This window comes from Limtongia smithiae (genome assembly GCF_038497785.1).
Source record: "Limtongia smithiae strain NRRL Y-17922 unplaced genomic scaffold V1518scaffold_10, whole genome shotgun sequence".
NCBI lineage: Eukaryota > Fungi > Ascomycota > Lipomycetes > Lipomycetales > Lipomycetaceae > Limtongia > Limtongia smithiae.
Window position 1 is genome coordinate 163,513 of NW_027117631.1, and position 16,945 is coordinate 180,457.

General features: G+C 52.3%; 6 protein-coding genes across 6 annotated transcripts; 3 read left to right on the plus strand and 3 right to left on the minus strand.

Moving 5' to 3' along the window:
* Window positions 1-149: 149 nt before the first annotated feature.
* V1518DRAFT_71833 (uncharacterized protein) lies at window positions 150-4,780 on the minus strand. The gene has a single exon (XM_066906657.1). It carries the CDS (start codon window positions 4,674-4,676, stop codon window positions 504-506), a length of 4,173 nt encoding a protein of 1,390 aa, XP_066758109.1. The 5' UTR covers window positions 4,677-4,780; the 3' UTR covers window positions 150-503.
* Window positions 4,781-6,479: 1,699 nt separating this feature from the next.
* V1518DRAFT_438705 (uncharacterized protein) lies at window positions 6,480-7,542 on the plus strand (the record flags this gene model as incomplete). The annotated part of the gene is made up of 2 exons (XM_066906373.1): window positions 6,480-6,581; window positions 6,637-7,542. The coding sequence occupies 2 exons, from the start codon at window positions 6,480-6,482 to the stop codon at window positions 7,540-7,542; spliced, it is 1,008 nt and encodes a 335-aa protein (XP_066758110.1).
* Window positions 7,543-8,112: 570 nt separating this feature from the next.
* Window positions 8,113-8,975, minus strand: V1518DRAFT_376100 (uncharacterized protein; the record flags this gene model as incomplete). Its single annotated transcript, XM_066901530.1, has 3 exons — window positions 8,113-8,337; window positions 8,394-8,881; window positions 8,936-8,975. 3 exons carry the CDS (start codon window positions 8,973-8,975, stop codon window positions 8,113-8,115), a joined length of 753 nt encoding a protein of 250 aa, XP_066758111.1.
* A 720-nt stretch (window positions 8,976-9,695) lies between these two features.
* On the plus strand, window positions 9,696-12,045 carry V1518DRAFT_72513 (uncharacterized protein). The gene is made up of 4 exons (XM_066906658.1): window positions 9,696-9,996; window positions 10,147-10,373; window positions 10,432-11,042; window positions 11,096-12,045. The coding sequence occupies exons 1-4, from the start codon at window positions 9,966-9,968 to the stop codon at window positions 11,817-11,819; spliced, it is 1,593 nt and encodes a 530-aa protein (XP_066758112.1). The 5' UTR covers window positions 9,696-9,965; the 3' UTR covers window positions 11,820-12,045.
* Window positions 12,046-12,713: 668 nt separating this feature from the next.
* V1518DRAFT_72538 (major facilitator superfamily domain-containing protein) lies at window positions 12,714-14,428 on the plus strand. Its single transcript, XM_066906659.1, has 2 exons — window positions 12,714-13,173; window positions 13,224-14,428. Exons 1-2 carry the CDS (start codon window positions 12,795-12,797, stop codon window positions 14,231-14,233), a joined length of 1,389 nt encoding a protein of 462 aa, XP_066758113.1. The 5' UTR covers window positions 12,714-12,794; the 3' UTR covers window positions 14,234-14,428.
* V1518DRAFT_420227 (uncharacterized protein) lies at window positions 14,300-16,271 on the minus strand. The gene has a single exon (XM_066904949.1). It carries the CDS (start codon window positions 16,261-16,263, stop codon window positions 14,623-14,625), a length of 1,641 nt encoding a protein of 546 aa, XP_066758114.1. The 5' UTR covers window positions 16,264-16,271; the 3' UTR covers window positions 14,300-14,622.
* Window positions 16,272-16,945: the final 674 nt, after the last annotated feature.

Consider the following 16,945-nt stretch of genomic DNA (forward strand, 5'->3'; position numbering starts at 1 on the left):
TGCCTGCAAATGCAAAATCGCCAAACAAAACTCCCAACCACACCTTACCCCTGAGTCGCGATGTACGCGTAGAAGTGTCCAGGCGAGCACGCTTCGGGCGCCATAACACCACGACAAAAGGCCGGCCACTAGACCACATGCGGGTGACTGAAGGCGGGTTTGGGGTAGCGTAGGAGAAGCCGAAGCCCGAGAAGAGAAATTAAACGATAATCGTATACTAACATGGAAAGATTTCATGATAAGTGGAGAGGCGATGGTCAAAAATATATACAAGAACGAGAACCGAGAAAATGACAAAAACACCGCAACATCAAAATCTATACATGTATGTACTTCAAATACTCCTAATATATGTGAAACATAAGCTTAGCTCTTCTGTGAGTGACTCTAAAGCGCCATATTACAAGAAAGCAAGCTGTCTAGTCGTCTTTCCAAAGCGCAACTTTTTTAGTATTCCCATGCTCCATAACCCGAAAAACAAAACAACCGAAACCAAAAGATCTCTAAATCCGCGGACCCTTAACACCACCGGTAGGGATAAAGCCCGCCGAGCTCGGGTCGTGCAGGATTGCCTCGACCTTAGACACCACTGCATCAGGGTAGTTCTGCGAGGGCATAAGGCCAAATACCTGCTCGGCATCAGCCTTTAAGTCCACAGAAAGATAGGCCCGGATCATGGCTTCAAACGTCGAAGGCTCAGCCTTGCGCTGACTAAGCGCGTAGTCGAAATACTGCCGACTCCGCTCGATGTCGACCTCGGCCCACCCACGAATAAGAATGTTGGCCATGTAGCCAGTGACTTCGACTTTGTTCTTAGCCTGCATATCCCGAATGATGCGGTCCGTTTCCATAACCTCTCCATTAAGGATATACGACTCGATCAAAGGCTGGTACATCGTCTCATCTGGTATAACATTACCATCCTTGGTGATGAAATCAAAGTACTGTTGCGCCTTCTGAAGGTCTCGGTTAACGCAGCCGTAAGCGTTGATCAGAGCCGCGTAGTGCTGGATGGTAATAGGCTGTCTATCCTCTTTGATCCTCACAAGCACCTGCTCGGCAGCCTCTATATCAGTCGGCTCAATTGTTGCGAAGGCGTCGATGAGAAGCTTGTAGGAGTGCGAGGTTGGCGTCAATTTCAGGTCGCGCATCCGCTGGAAGTACTTCAGTGCTTGCTCTCTGTCCTGCTTATGAACAACATAGAACTGCAGCATCGTGTTGAAAGGAGGAACACGTGGTTTGTAGTTCGGCGCATTCTCCATCTCCGCAAACAGTTCCTCTGCCATAAACTCATCACCAGCACGGCAGCATGCGCTAATCATGGTACCGTAAGTCACGGAAGTCTTACGGATTCCTTCTTCATCCATTTCTCGGAAGTACGCCAGGGCTTCCTTGTAACGTCGCGCCTTGCTCAGCTTCGACAACAGAGCGTTGTAGAGATAAGTAGATGGCCGTACTCCATATGCCCGAGATTCGTCAAACAAAGCAACAGCTTCCTGCGCCTCGTCATGCGATCCAGCAAGTTTCAGCTTCAGGATGAAGTTTGCGTAAGCCGTAGCATCCGGCGACGTGCCGATTTCGATCAGCTTGGCCTTAAACGCAACAAGTTTCTCCTTGTTATCGAGAGAAGACTTGCTCTCGGCCTGGAAGTACATGGAAATCATCGCCTTGTAGATCGCCTGCCAGGTGTAATGCAGCGAAGGTCTCGCCTCGACCGACGGAATGATGTCCGTCGCCAACGAGTAGATTTGTTCAGCAATGCTCACAGCTTTGTGAGAGCCAGCATAAACAATAGCCTTCACAATGGCCGCCGTAGAAATTGACCGACCACCTCTGTAAATGGACTTCATCTCTTGAAGCACAGCCTGGGGCGAAGAATCGATCAAAATCATGCGCACAATCTCTTGCGATGCAGGAACATCGAATCCAAGAATGTCGTGAATGATGCGCTGCTCATCTTTGTAACTAGGTCCGCGTGCGACTTCACGGGTAGCCATTGGAATATCCGCGTCATGTGCCATCACGACCTCAGGCGGCACTGGCATGTCGTATTGGCCACTTGGCAGCACCTGCGTGGTGGGTCGGATGACTTGCTCAGGCACGTACATTTCGGGAGCGGCGTCGGGAATAAGATTCAGTAATGGGGCAGCGATCGTGACAAAGTAATTCGTGTTCTCCGAGAGCGGAATGTTGCTCTTCGCAATGATAATAAGAAGCTCGCTAAGACCGCGGACAACTTCCTTAGCAAACTCGCCGTTCGTACCTCCGTTCACCAAGAAACGAGAATGTAAGTATACAATGCTGTCCAAGTCCGCGAGGGGTGGCGGGATGCCGCGATCCATACTGCTCCAATGCTGCCTCAAAATCATACCAAGGAGGGAGGCGCCAAAGTTGTCCGGAGATGCAGTTGCAGGAATCAAGTAGTTGAAGTCGAGCCGGCGACTAATACGCAGAATGCGCGACAGTATGGTACCGGCGTCCGTAACCTCGCTCCACTTGACCAGAGAGATCATGCGAATCAATAGAGACTCAAGCATGCTACTGCACACGTGCAGTTCCTCGCGCGACGACCAATGCCACAGGTTAGTCTGGTATTCAACGAACATAAAGGCCTGGTGAACAGTGTCCTCAGTAGCGCTAGGATGCTCAAGCATGTACACCGCGACATCGCGCGTGCTATGCATTTCCAGCCGAACAGAAGAAGCAATAACCGTTTCCAAGAGATCGATGACCTTGCGGAGTCCTTCGGAAGTAGAATCCACAATCGCCATCTGCAAGTAATCAGCCATCTGGTCCGCCCATTCCATATTCAAGCCATGTGTGCTAAGAAGGGTCGAATAAACCTCATCGGCCATGTCCGGGTTCTTTGCTAGTGACGTTGCTGTCAACAACGCCTTCAATGACTTGAGGGACACCTGTCCAGTAAAATCAGAAGCTGAGCGCTGCAGCCAGGTCCAAGCTGTCTGGTAGTCACCAAGACTGATGAAACCGGCGATGAGCACGTCACACAGCGGCTCGCCTGCGGTCTTGGGATCAAATGCTTGCAGTTTCATAACTTTTTCGAAGAAATTAATTGCTCCTGCGGGGTCGTTGTTGTTGAAGAAAGCACGGATGAGTTCAGCGTAAATCACAAGATCATCGTCAATATGTGCCATCGTAGCGACATTTTCCTTGTAATACTCAAAGATTTCGACGGCAGCATTAATATCCGCGGTGTAAGCCCTGATCAGATTGACGAAGGTTTCGCCGTTGTAAGCAACGGCGCCGATCTCCACAGACCGATCCAAAACCTCGAGAACCTGTTGGGCTCGGAGCTGCATATCCGCGAGCTGAGACCACGAGATGCCCTCCAAGAGAGCGTTGTAAACTTCAATCGCGTAGTTCTGTGGCCGAACCGATACGCTTGCGAAGAAGACATCCAAGGCAAGAGTCAGCGACGGATCTGCAGAAGTTGAGTGCATAACGTCATCGAACGTGGGATCCGTGAAATGAACGCGGTTCTTCACTGAATCATACGACTGTGCCGAAAACTTCTTGGAGCTAATGTACCGCTTGACGAGCGTAGTAATAATCACCGAGTAAGTCTGCACATCCGGAACAATGTGGCTCGACAGCATGTGCACGTAGGTCTCGATCAAGAACGAGACCCGCTCGGTGGACAGCGGTCCAAGTTCACCGGTAGCGATGGTGATGAGAATCTGGTTAAAAGAAAGCAGAGAAGGGGTCGTCTTGCTGTCTTTCATAAGGCCATAGTGGCCCAGTACACCGACGTAGTTCTCGGATTTGAACAATCTGTCGATAACAACCTCCGATTCAGCGGCTGATCGTGCCGACAGCGGGGTGGAAGCAACTGCCGCAGCTTGACGAGCAGTGATGAAAGGATTGACATCTGCTGGAATATTTTCAAGCGTAAACTGACTCTCGGCATCGCTTGTGGCCCAGCTTGGCTCCGCTGGCGAAGGTTCTGACTGCAGAGGCTCTTTCGAAGAGTCGGCGGGAGTCGCCTCAAGAACCTTGGCATCTGACTTGCTTGCCGGTGAAAAGTGGTTGTACGACCGATATAGCTGGACTTGCATGTACTGATTCTGCGCGTTCTGCGACTCAGCAATTATGCTGGCCGCGGTCTCATCGTCGACCTCGACAAAGCGATCTTCGTCCTTGACAAGACCCGGGTCGATACGATCATCTTCCTCAAGCTGGCGATTGTTGTACTCCTTCGCGGTGTTGGCAATGTCTGAAACGTTGTCCGGATTGCTTTTGGCGAGCACGTTGGAGGATGTGGAGAGCAAACGTGCATGCTGAGGCGCTATGACGGTGGACGAGAGCGGCGGAATGGTCGGTAGGATACGTCCACGAGAGGAGGCAGATGTAGCGCGGACAATATGATCGTCGTCAGAGCCGGCAGTCGAGACAGGAAGTGCGTTGGGGTTGTACGGCGCGGAGTACGAAGTGAAGGCTGCGCCATTAGTGGACGAGCTGGATGCGCCACTCGCGGAAAAGGAGTGAAGGGTGCCGCGGTTGAGCAGCTGCTGGGTAGGACCGGCGACCTGCTGGCGCGCGAGCTGCTGGGTAGAGACGAAGAAAGCGGGCTGAGCCGATGTGGCCGTCGAGGCGACGAAGAGGTTCTTCGCGAGCGCGCTGTGGCGCGCGATGGACACGAAGGACTTGAAGACCATGGCCGAAACTCAATGGGGGGTCATTGCCGGGGGGCGTGGCGAAGTGAGGAGACACCGACGAGGAGGTGAGGGCCAGGAAAGGGGTCAGAGATGGCCGGGGTAGAGGCGACGTGTGGAGAAGAAGGCCTCGCAGGCGGTGCGGGTGTAAATAAAAATTGACTGCGACGAGAAGCGACGACGCAGACAGGGCCGGCTCGGAGCCGGGTGGATGTCCGGTCAAAACCCGCGTCCCTTCCCCACACCCCCCACACCCCCCCCCCGGTGCGCGTCTAGCTCTTACAGCAGGCCGGATTGCTTTATGACGAATCAGACGTCTATGATCTACCGCCTACGCCCGAGCTGTCCTCGGCGCAGCGTGCGTGAATGCGCCGCCGCAGTCCGCGCGAGGCAGTTGGCGGGAAGGCTTCGGCTCCGAGAAGTGCGGTGGCAGGGGTTAGGGCTCGAAAAAGAGTCAGCGTGCGCTTGTTGGCTCCGCCGCCGTCTTCCCCTGGCCCTTCCTCTCCCCCGGCTCGCCGCCCGCCTCCCCACACCGCCCATCTGCAGTATCCGCGACGTCCTGCTGCTCCGTGTCGTTACCACAAGGTGTGCTACTTCGCTCTGCGCAAGTCCCTGCAGCCTTCTATCCTCCGCCATCTTCTCCGCGCTGCTCCGGGCCGAATCCAGTTTGCACATGTCGGAGCCGAACTGTATCGTGCTCCATCTCCGCGGGCTTAAAGGCTGCGGCTCGTTCGCGGCTCCGGCTGTACTACAAAAAGCAAAGCGTGGCGCTGAAGTTCATTAGTATGGCAAAATGCGTACTAGCGCAAAGCTTGTTCTGTGCCTACATCATTGTGCGTTTCGTTCTCGCAGCTTCCGCCGCAACGTCCACGCGGTAGGCAGGGCGAATTGCGTGTGCTGCCCAGAGTTCCTGCCACCGATCCGGATGGCTGTCTGGTGCGCGTGCGCGACGAGTTTGCGAGCTTTTTGGATTTGCGCTTAAAGATGACGGCGTTGGGCGTTGGCATATGTGTGCGTCGCTTCTTCAGCGCTGTGCTAGTGCAGGCGCTGGTGGCGGTCCGGCGAGAATGTCCCAGCACCAGTGGTCAACATTAGAGTTATCAGATTTGCGAGATGACCTCATACGCCAGCCTCAGGCGTCGCTTTCGTAGCCGTAGCAGTAGCTGTGGGCCGGCTACATGCAATCATAGATTCTTCTCAGCAGAATCGGGATTTGTCGGGAGGAGGGGGGAGGGCAGAGAAATGTAGGGTTTGGATTTGGAGAAGTTGCAGATCATGGAAGGATTCAGGCACTATGCGGCCGAGTCTGCAAGGTTTGCTTGCACTTCCCGGCCGTGGAGACCACAAGTCCAGTTGTGAAGAAGCCTTGTCTGACTACGCTGCTTCTAATCTGGTTTGTATTTTGTGATCACACAAATAAACGTACAGAAACGACTTGAGCATCGGTGACAATTGCGCCGACGGATGAATCTGAAACCGTTGCTTGCGTCAACAGATGGACCAGCTAACGGGCGAGCTGGATATTTTCTCCACAGAGATCTCGAAAGCCTAGCTGCTGGTTTGAAAGCTACAACAATTACGCGCGGATGTCTCTGATTCATACGTCATGCACGACGGAGACGACTATGGCATGAATAATCCAAATTTACCGCTCTGAAATATACCAATACTGCGAATTGTGATCATATTCCCATCTGATGCATCATGCGTCACCATATATATACTGAATGTCTTCACAATTCATAAGGCGTTAACTCTGTTCTGCGCTCTTGACTCTAGCACGTACAATTTCGCATATCTCTCGCCATGCTCAGTAGCATTTTATTCGTCGGGTTTTCCCGCTTCAAGGAGCTATTTCCACCGCAAGAGACGTTTATCGAGACAAGTGTCGCTGATCAATCCGGCAAGGTACTGACAATTGATCTCCGTGTATGGCTCATCACCTCCGTGCTGATATCACTAGGTGTTCCTCGTTACTGGCGGCAGTTCTGGTATCGGACTGGAGCTCTCCCGTATCTTGTTCTACAGAGGCGGCCGCGTGATCGTCGCCGGGCGTTCTAAGAAGGCTTACGAAGAGGCTGTCGAGTATATTACATCAACCCCCGTCCGCGGCTTCGAGACCAGCAAGCTACGCGGTGCTCTCGAATTCCTGTACATCGATCTTGGCGACTTGACAAGTATCAAGCCGGCAGCGGATGAACTTTTGTCCACGGTTCCCAGACTCGACGTCGCATGGTATAATGCTGGCGTGATGATGCCGCCGTACGGCAGCAAGACGAAGCAGGGATTTGAGCTGCAATGGGGCACGAATGTTCTTGGCCACTTTCTGCTCAACAAGTACATCAGCAGCTTGCAGATTGCAACAGCAGCGACAGCACCCAAGGGCTCAGTTCGCACGATTTGGGTTTCGTCTATTGCTCATCACGTTGGCCCGGAGCCAGCAGGAATCAACTTCTCAGACATTAACTACGAAAACGACCCTCATGCTGGAAAGTGGACTATTTATGGTCAATCGAAGACTGGTGATATTGCGCTGGCGTACGAGTATGCGCAGCAGGTGGCAGACAAGGGAGTCGCTAGCTGGACTCTGCACCCCGGAAACTTACGCAGCAACCTTACGCGCCATCTTGACTGGTTCAGCCGACAGTTCACTTACCTTATGTTCGCTCCGACCAGATACGGCGCCTTGACGGAACTCTATGCTGGGCTCTCACCCGAGCCAGTCATGACTGGACTGTCCTTTAAGTATATTGCTCCTTGGGGCAGAATCGGAGCTTTGAATGACTCTGTGGACAACGCTCTGAAGCATGAAAACATGGGCAAGGACGTCTGGGATCTGTGCGAGAAGCAAGTTGCGCCGTACATTTAATTTAACCTTTTTCCGTGGATTTTTTTCGATTATGTCTTGGTTCGGACTACGCAAGTTTTGGTTATTTCTGTATTTTAATTCGTAGTGATAGTACCTTGTTTATTTGCCAATTTGGAGTAGATGCGTCAGATATTTCATGTCGGGTCGCTGACATGTCGAGCATCTCACGTTCACGTGTTCACCGTCTCCCACTTCCTGCCAGACGCCCTCTCGCAGTTTATTTCAGTGCTTTCTGGGACTCTCATCTCAGTGAATCGAAATGCTCATAGTATATTCATTATACACGGTAGTGATGGGCTGATGACGGTAGTCACGATCACTGGTGGTTCTTCGTACGTTCACGCTGATTTGTGTGCATATCTATCGAACCGAAACTTCAGCCTGTCTGTCGATTTCCTCAATATCTTCCTTAATCGTTTTCGGCAGAAGAAGTGCACCATTACGACTGAACAATTAAACTTCCTGCATTGATAAATTTCTTGAAGTCTGTTATTCACAAATATCTCCGAGACCGTTTCCCAGAGTATTCATAGCATACTTTCAGCGAATTGACCTCTATTCTTGCAAGCATTAAAACGGATATTCATTACCAGCGTAGTCACGCAGTACATATTTATCCTCCGCAGTGAGCTTGTCAACAACCGCAATCATACCAGTCGCGCTTTCGTCTGGAGTGATAGCGCCCGACACTTCGGCAGTCTGTGTCATGGCCTGGGCCATCATGTCAGTGGCGACGAGACCAGGGTGAATCGAAACGATAGTAAACTTCTTTGGCTGCAGTTGGACGTTTAGGAACTAAAACGAAGGTTAGAAATGACAGATACACGTGGAATGGGAGACGGGAAACTCACGTTAACTATGGCATTCTGTGCCGACTTGGACGCCGAGTACGCGTAGCTGAGTCCATATTCAGTGATAAACTGCGGCATGCTTCCCATAGTGCTGACGGATGAGACAAGCGAAGACAGGAAGACGACCTTGCGGGTATCGCGCTTCTCGAGCAGCGGAAGCAACTTGACTGTGACAGCAACTGGCGACACCGCATTGATCACAACTTCGCGGCTCAAAACGTCGAGCTTGATTTTTTCGACAGCGCTGTCAGACTTTGAGATGTTGTAGACGCCGATGTTGTTCCACAGCACATCGATACCGGTAGGCGCAAGCTTCTCAATTTCCACAGCCGCCTTTGCAATTGACTCCTCGGACTCGGCCTCAAGCTCGACGATCTTCACGTTCGGAAATGCACTGAGCGGAGTGTTGGCGACGGTGCTAGCATCGCGGACAGTCGCGATGACTTCGCCTTCCTTGGAGAGGTGCTCGACGAGCGAGAGACCAATTCCTATTATACGTCAGTCATGCTCCACTAGCTCTGTGTGAAGGAGATCAAATATACCTCTGTTGGCACCGGTAACGACAAATACTTTTGACGACATGGTGGAATGTGTTGTTGGTTGAGAGAAGTTGCGATAGGAGTACTCAATGCGCTTGTTGAATGCCCATCTCGAGGAGAACTTGAGCGGCCTATATATCGAGGATCTCCATCACGTCGAACCTGTCCAATTGGCGGCCAATCATAGTTATTAATCGATAAACACGATCACAATTTCGGTAAATGAAGCTGATGAATGACAAAGCACCCCTCTTCTTACAAAGCAAGACTTTCAAGATTACGTGGAGGGACCTCTCGGCTCGGTCAGACGGCGATTGAGATCCTCCGCCGGTCGGCGATGTCCGATGACGTAGTGTCTCAGAGGCTAAGTCAAGTATATTTGTCACGTGTAGCGCGGCTGAGCAGTTCAAACCCCATTACTTGCTCCCGAGCCGGACGAGCCCTGCGCATCTTCGGCGGTGCCATCAACAGCTCTCAATTCTCCAGGTCTTGAATTAAATGAAATGCATTAGCAAGCCTGTGAACGAGCGTCAGTGCTTCTCAGATCCAACCTCCACTGTACCCCAACTTCAATTGATCACTGAAGGCTCGCACGGACGTTAGCCAGCAGCACTACGCAGAGAGCTATCGATCGCCAGGGCGGTCAGGGCGGCCAGGGCTCAGGCCGCACTAGCGCTCGAGCGCATTCATCGGACTGCGTCGCAGCAAATCCCATGTAAGCTAGCTGCTGGGCACAAGCTCGTGGTCGTACGCTTCTTTCTCGCATCTTTCAACAGCGCTCCCTCGTCAAACCTAGATAATTGGATAGACGAAACCCCTTCATACTTGGTCTGTCGCATGACTCAGGAGGAAATTCTATTCTCACGCAAGTTTTAAGGTTCTTGGGAAATCGTCAGTCGACTTTTTCGTAGCAAGTGAAATCTATCGGCACCATCTCCGACGCTCCTCTTCTTCACTCCACCGCGTCGGCTACATTCTTTTGGTTTGCGACTGCATTGCTATTAGCATTGGATAATACTTCGGCGACATTACTATGTCTGAGTTAAAACGAATTGCTGTTTTAGGTGAGTGTTCAGTTAGCAGGCGCTAGAGCAGATGGGACCAATCGATAAGCGCTAAAATGCCAGAAGTGCAACCGCTTATCGGTCGCAATTGCACTTCTGCCGCGACGAAATCAATCTAGATACTCGTACTTTTAGACTGACATGCAATAGGCGCTGGTGCGAGTGGTCTCGTTGCCGCAAAGGCTCTGGTTGAAGAGAAGGCGTTCGACGAGGTCGTCGTGTTCGAACGTAATCCGATACCCGGCGGACTATGGAACTACTCGGAGAACATAGACGTTGACATTGTGGCTCCATCGGTTGACCCCAAGCAATCGCTTCCGGCGTACTTCGAAAATGGCAAGTTTGTTGAATTTCCTGGGTCGTCTTACGAAAGTTTGGTATGTGTCGTTGCACACCATTTGGTTGTGTGCACAAAGGCTGATTTGCCCATGATAGGTTACCAATGTCCCCGAGGATCTTATGCTATTTCCGTTTCCGGAGTACACAAAAAAATTCACATACTTCATCCACCGCTCTGGTGTTGCAGATTTCCTCCATGAGTATGCCAAGTCTCTCGAGAGTATAATCAAGTATAGCACGAACGTTCTCGATGTCACAAAAAAGGATGACAAGTGGGTCGTCACCTACCAGCCATCAGGCTCAAAGACCGGCAAGTCCGAGCAGAAGGTATTTGATGCCATTGCAGTCGCTACTGGAAACTTCAACGTGCCATACATCCCAGAGGTCGACGGGCTTGCAGAATTCAAGGCGAAATTCCCTGACAAGATCATTCATTCGAAGTCGTTCCGTAGTCCGGATTCATACAAAGACAAGACTGTTATTGTCGTGGGCAGCGCAGCTAGTGGAGCTGATATTTCATATCAGCTGGCATTCATTTCCAAGAAAGTCTACAAATCTGTGCGTACTGAGATGCCGTCTTATCTCTCTAAGCCAAATCCGATGGTCGAAGATGTGAAACAGATCACGTCGTTCAATTCCGATGACGGAAGTATTGTGCTTGCAGATGGACGGGTCTTGACAGGCATTGACTATGTTATTTATGCAACGTATGTGTTCGCTGACTTCTATGTTGCGTTTGGTAGCGGCTAACATATTGCAGAGGATATCTACGAAGCTATCCTATACTCAAGCAACTCGACGAGAGCGAGTTCCCGCTCATCACGGACGGAAGTTACGTCGATAACTTGTATCTGCACTTCATCTATGTGCCAGATCCAAGTCTCGTTATTCTGGGAACGCCTAGATTGGTTTTCCCCTTTCGTGTATCTCAGGCGCAAGCATGCTACATCGCGCGCATATGGTCAGGTCGTCTGAAGCTGCCGCCCAAAGAAATTATGGAGCTCTGGTTATGGAAGCGGCGCAAGGAGGTTGAGAATCCCAAAACATTTCACGATTTACCGTTCCCTCTTGACGCCGACTTCTGTGAATTCGTGTACGCGCTGTGCAAGCTGGCTCCTGGAGACTACGGCATGTTCCCGCGACGATGGCCTAACAGCGAGCGTGTCTTGCGCAAGGGCGCTGGCGAATTCAAGAAAGCGTTTACGCAATATCTGGAAGATTTCGGCAAGTATGCGGAAACGAAGCAAGATCTTCTTGACGCAGGGCTGGTAGGCGAGATGGAGTTGCTAAAGCCGGAAGAAGTTGAGCCGAACTTCGCGCCTTTTGGAATAGTAGAGAATGGCGACGCGTATACAGAGCAGGATATACTTGCGGCGAAGCAGGAAATGCTCTCTATCAGCGACTCTTCAACGCCAGGGACTGGCAGCGACGGCGCCGCTTCACCTGAGACTAGGGCGACTTCCCCGGAAGAGACGGAGAAGTAGAGAACCACAATAGCATCATGCGTCATGACGATATCAAAAGTTGGTTTAACGGTTTAGATTTTGATTTGGCCGTGGGGAAATATTTGGACGATCGAAGCATTATTTGTGGAAATTAGTTATTCCATCACTGATTATATGCACTTTGTAGAGAGATGGAGCCGGAAAGCCGAACGGGCAACAAGCAAAGCTTTGGTTGATCTGCGACGCGTACGCAAACCCCGCCGCGTGCTTAGCGACGCGTCGCGCTCATTGAACTCAACAGCAGTTTGACGAGCAGGAGGGCCGCAGGGATAATGTGCGCCGGGCAAAATTTCCCTGGCGTAGCAGAGAGATATGTGAGTGATATATGATAAGGGGATCAGCAATCTAGAACATAGAGTGGCGAAGAAGCGAAGCTCGAAGGCGTGCCTGAAGTTAGTCGATGACGAAAGGGGCGCTAGTTTGTCGACGTCTAGGGCTGCGGTCGCGGTAAAAATCCGCCGGCCCCGCGGGCGGACAGTCGAACGGTCAAACGCGGAAAAAAAGAAACGAGAAACGCCACCATGCCTCCTGCGCCGGGCTTATACCTAATCTGGTTTAGCGTCTCGAGCTCTCCTAATATGGCGCGCCGTACAAATAAGCTCGCAGCTAAGAAGTTAAACGCCAATTTAAGGCAAAAGATCATTTGAGTTGGGGGGAGGCAGCTCCGGGCCGCAGCTGCGGATCGAAGGCCTCGCCGCGGCGGGGGGCGAGCCCGGGGCGCCTCTGGCCCGCCGCGCCTCCGTTTACGCCTGCGCGCGCACTGCAAGGCAACAACGACGCGCCTTCAGTAAGCGGAACTTCGATATGTCTGTGCTCTGCGCGGACGGCCTGCGGCCTGCCTTGCGGCCTTCGCGCGGCGGTCCTTCTTTGAAAGCGAAGGCTTCATAAAGATGCTGCATTTCCGCCCTTGGGCCAAAGTTGAAATAACTACATTTGATAGACCGGGCTCACAAAATGAGACACACAGCATCTTTTTCCAGTAGCACTCTGACGCTCTCCTCGCCTGCCCACGCAGTCGCCGAGAAGGCCGTCGTTCCGGATACCGCCAACACCAGCGCGGCCGACGCTAGCGAAGAAACCATTACACCTCTCTCTATTCAAGAAGAGAAGGAACACGAAGACGAAATCACATATCCCGATGGTGGCTTTCAGTCTTGGACGGTCGTTTTTGGGTCTTGGTGCGCCATGTTTGGCGCATTTGGAATTTGGAACTCCGAGGGTAGCTTCCAAGCCTATCTCACTGAGAACCAGTTATCGCAGTACAACGAGAGCACAGTTTCTTGGATTTTCTCGGTGTTCTCATTTCTCTTTTTCTTTTGTGGCGTTCAAGTCGGTAAGTCTCCAGGTTTTGGAGTCGATTGTATGTTATGCTAACAATTCCAGGTCCTCTGTTTGATCGGTATGGAGTCACAGTCCTCGCAGCTGTTGGATCAGTGGGCTTCATCGTATCTCTTATGATGTTTTCGCTCTCTACGGAGTACTACCAATACTTTCTCTCCTTCGGAATTCTTGGCGGCATTTCCTGCTCCTTTATCTTCACGCCTGCAATTTCCTGCATCAGCCACTGGTTCCTTCACCGTCGTGGCTTTGCTATCGGCATCGCTGCTACCGGCGGCGGCTTTGGCGGCGTCGTGATACCGCTTGCTGTCCGTGCATTGATCCCCAAGGTGGGATTTGCGTGGACGATCCGGATTGTCGGATTTATTGTGCTGCTTACTTCAATTTTCGCTGTGATTTGCATGAAGTCGCGATTGACCAAGACGTCGGGAAGCGCGCAGATTGATTTACGGGCATTCCGCGATAAGCGCTTCGCCATGTTTGCGTGCGCGAACTTCATGGTCGAGTGGTCGCTGCAGATTCCGCAGACATATTTCACGTCGTATGCGCTGGCCAAGGGGATCGACGAGACACTCTCATATCAGCTCATTGCGATCATGAACGGCGCCTCCATTCTCGGTAGACTTGTTCCGGGATACGCGGCTGATAAGATCGGCAGATTCAATATGCTAATTATGACCATCGCGCTCAGCGGTCTGCTCACTCTTGGAGTGTGGCTCCCCGCGGCGGCCACGAGTGGTCATAACACCGGGGCTGCGGTCGCATATTTCGCACTCTTTGGCTTCGCGTCCGGCAGTGGCATCTCACTTGCGCCAGTGTGTCTGACGCAGATCTGTGATATCAGAGAATATGGCACGCGATACGGCACTTGCTTTTCGTTTGCCAGTCTCGGAACGCTGACCGGCATGCCGATTGCTGGACAATTGGTCAAGCGGATGGGCGGCCGGTACGAAGGTCTGATTGCGTTTTCCGGCGGGTGTTATATGGTCGCTACCGCATTCTATATCATTTCTAGAGGATTCAGCAGCGGGTGGAAGTTGAAGACAGTATTTTAGAGCATAGCTTTTGGGTCGACTCCATCGGCGTATGACAGAGTGAGGCGCTGGCATTTGTCTTAGGTTGATTGTGTTTACGGCGTTATAGTACTATTAGATACTCCAGTAATCTTTGAACTAAAGACTCTGAACAAGTTGTTGCTAGGTATTCTACTTACCTATCCATGTTATGGTCAGCGAACGGTGTGATATCTACAAACGACAACATGCAATATCGTGCTAGCACTGCACTCGGGTGACCTATATAACACACTGCCGCTACTCCACTACCAGTTCACGACGCTCTGAACTCCGTGCATGCCCTGATTTACTCCAGATTAGATATTTCCAACACAATTATAGATGTCCCTCAGAACTCCTTCCTTCCTTCCTTCTCCCTGCCGACATAATCAAACAAACAAACCGGTGCAGATCTCGACGCTACCGTAGTCTCGGCAGTAGCGCGTCGTGAGCTCGCGGCTGATGCGCGCCATAAGCTTATCTTCCCAGTACTTCTTACTGCTGATGGAGCTCAAGACTGAACCGGACGACTTCTCACTGAACACACAGCTCTGCCTGCGTACTCCTACATCTTCGGTGCTGCCAGCTGCAGGCGGCGCAGAGGTTGTGCTAGTACGCTCAGTTGCAGCGATGATGACATCAGCAGTAGGATCCATGAAACGGTCGCCGAAGAGAACGTCGAGGACGTCGTCGTTGAGGCCCATTATGTCGTGAATAACGCGACGGGTGATACGCTGCCAAAGCCCACCAGATGTTGTCGCTGTGGTGCCGTCGGCTGCGGCGGCATCTCCCGCGAAATATGGCGGCTGGCCTGTCGCTCGACCTGCGATGCGATGCGATGCTGCTGATAGCTGCACGGAGCGTTGCTGTTGTTGCTGTTGTTGTTGTTGTATGCTCTGTTGTTCTTGTAGAAGGCGATATGACTCTGCAAGGCTGATTCTGGCAAAGCTCTCCGATGCGCCAAGATCCGCGAGCGCGGCGCGAGATGCGTACAACATGCGCCCACGACTCGACTGCGCTCTGCTATCGTCCGTCTCATTATCTTCGTAATATCGCTCCTCCCCGTCCGCGTCCGCGCTCCTATCGTCAGTCTCGTCTTCCTCCTCCGCTGGGATGCCCCAGCTGGATATACTCGACGATCGGCGATTTGCGGCGCGTGTGTGGTGTCGTCGCAGTTCGCGGAAAAGCTGCTCGGACTGGTCAATGCGCCAGGCGTTGATGCGTGCGGTGATCTCATCGGAGGAGTATGACGAGGCAGCCGACCGTGATAGAGCAGCGAGCGTGCGTTGTGGGGTCGGTGTGGCAAGGGCAGAGGGAGTCGCAGAGAGATAGGAAGCGTCGTGTCGAAGCCGTGTGGAGGCGTCGGCGTAGTGATTTGAACCGGGCGCGATCGGAACAGGTGCTGCTACCTTGTCGTCAAATTCTTGTTCGTCGTTGTCTTCGTCGATATCGTCAATTTCTTCGTCTTCGTCATCGTCCACCTCGTCGATATCGACATCGAAGGACGAGGACTCTCCAGCGGAGAACAGCACCCACTCCTCGTCTCCGTAGATGGCCGACGAAGACGCGGACGCGACAGACGCGTGTCCAGGAACGGAAGCAACCACACCAACTGCTACTCCAGTAGCACCAGCTGCACCGCCTGGGTGATTAGTCTGCGTCGCGACGGCGCCATGCTGGCGCGTCACGGACGCGGAAGCCGTGGCGTCGGCAGATACAGCGACGGTGGTTGCGGGTGCTGCGATGGCATTCTGGCGCAGCAGCGGGTGCTGCGCCGGGCTATAGAATGCCATGCAGAGCAAAGATGCAGAATACGCAGAAGTGAACGACCGCGGCCGCTGGCAGTGGAGAGTGAGTGGCGATAAGGGGAGGAGTGGAACGGAGCACGGAGTGGTTCGGGGGGGCGAGGGCCGAGCCGGGGACGCTGGGAGCGTGGCCGGATCGGCTACGCCTGCAACTCCCACCACCGTTCCTCCCAGCGGAGAAAACTCCCAACGGCGACCCTCCCATGCGCGTTCTCCCGAACCCATAATCCAGGCCCCGGCCCCTGCGCACCGCCGACCCACTTCGGCCTGGAACTTGGCTGTAGCTGCGGTTTAGGACCCTCAGCCAGAGGTGGCAGCTTGAATTGTGAAGGAGCTATGACGACACCAAGCTCTTCAAGCCGCATTTGCGTGGGGCGTCGAACGGCTATGTGCTACTGCGAAGTGCAGTCGGTCGCGTGCGTCTAAATGTGAGCCATCCACCAGACAGCCACAGCCAGATTTAAGAAGAGGATTTAGATGGCATGACAATTATTTACTTAGTTGTCGTAAGCGATTCACCCACCGGCTGTTGCGTAATGGGATAGCATGTTGCAGCCTGATTTTGGAAGTTGTCGTGGTGTCGTACTGGATGGTTATAAGCAGATATCATACATGCATCAGTACAAGTAGTCTGTCAAGTGTTTGGTCAAGTGCCTAGCAGGATAAATGGTTTGTAGTAAGAAAAGACACAATGGCGTGTCATGGCTCCACTTATTTAATTGCGAAGTCGAATCCAGTAATGGCGTGGTAGCAACAAGCAAGTAGCCTAAAAAAATCTGGATGAGATACTCCATGTAACGAAAGGAAACTGAATGGTGATGATATGTTAGGAGAAAACGCGATCTTGAGGTCATGTTATTGTCATAAGTCGACGATAAGCAGAGAATGGACGTCGTTAAGCTGGTGC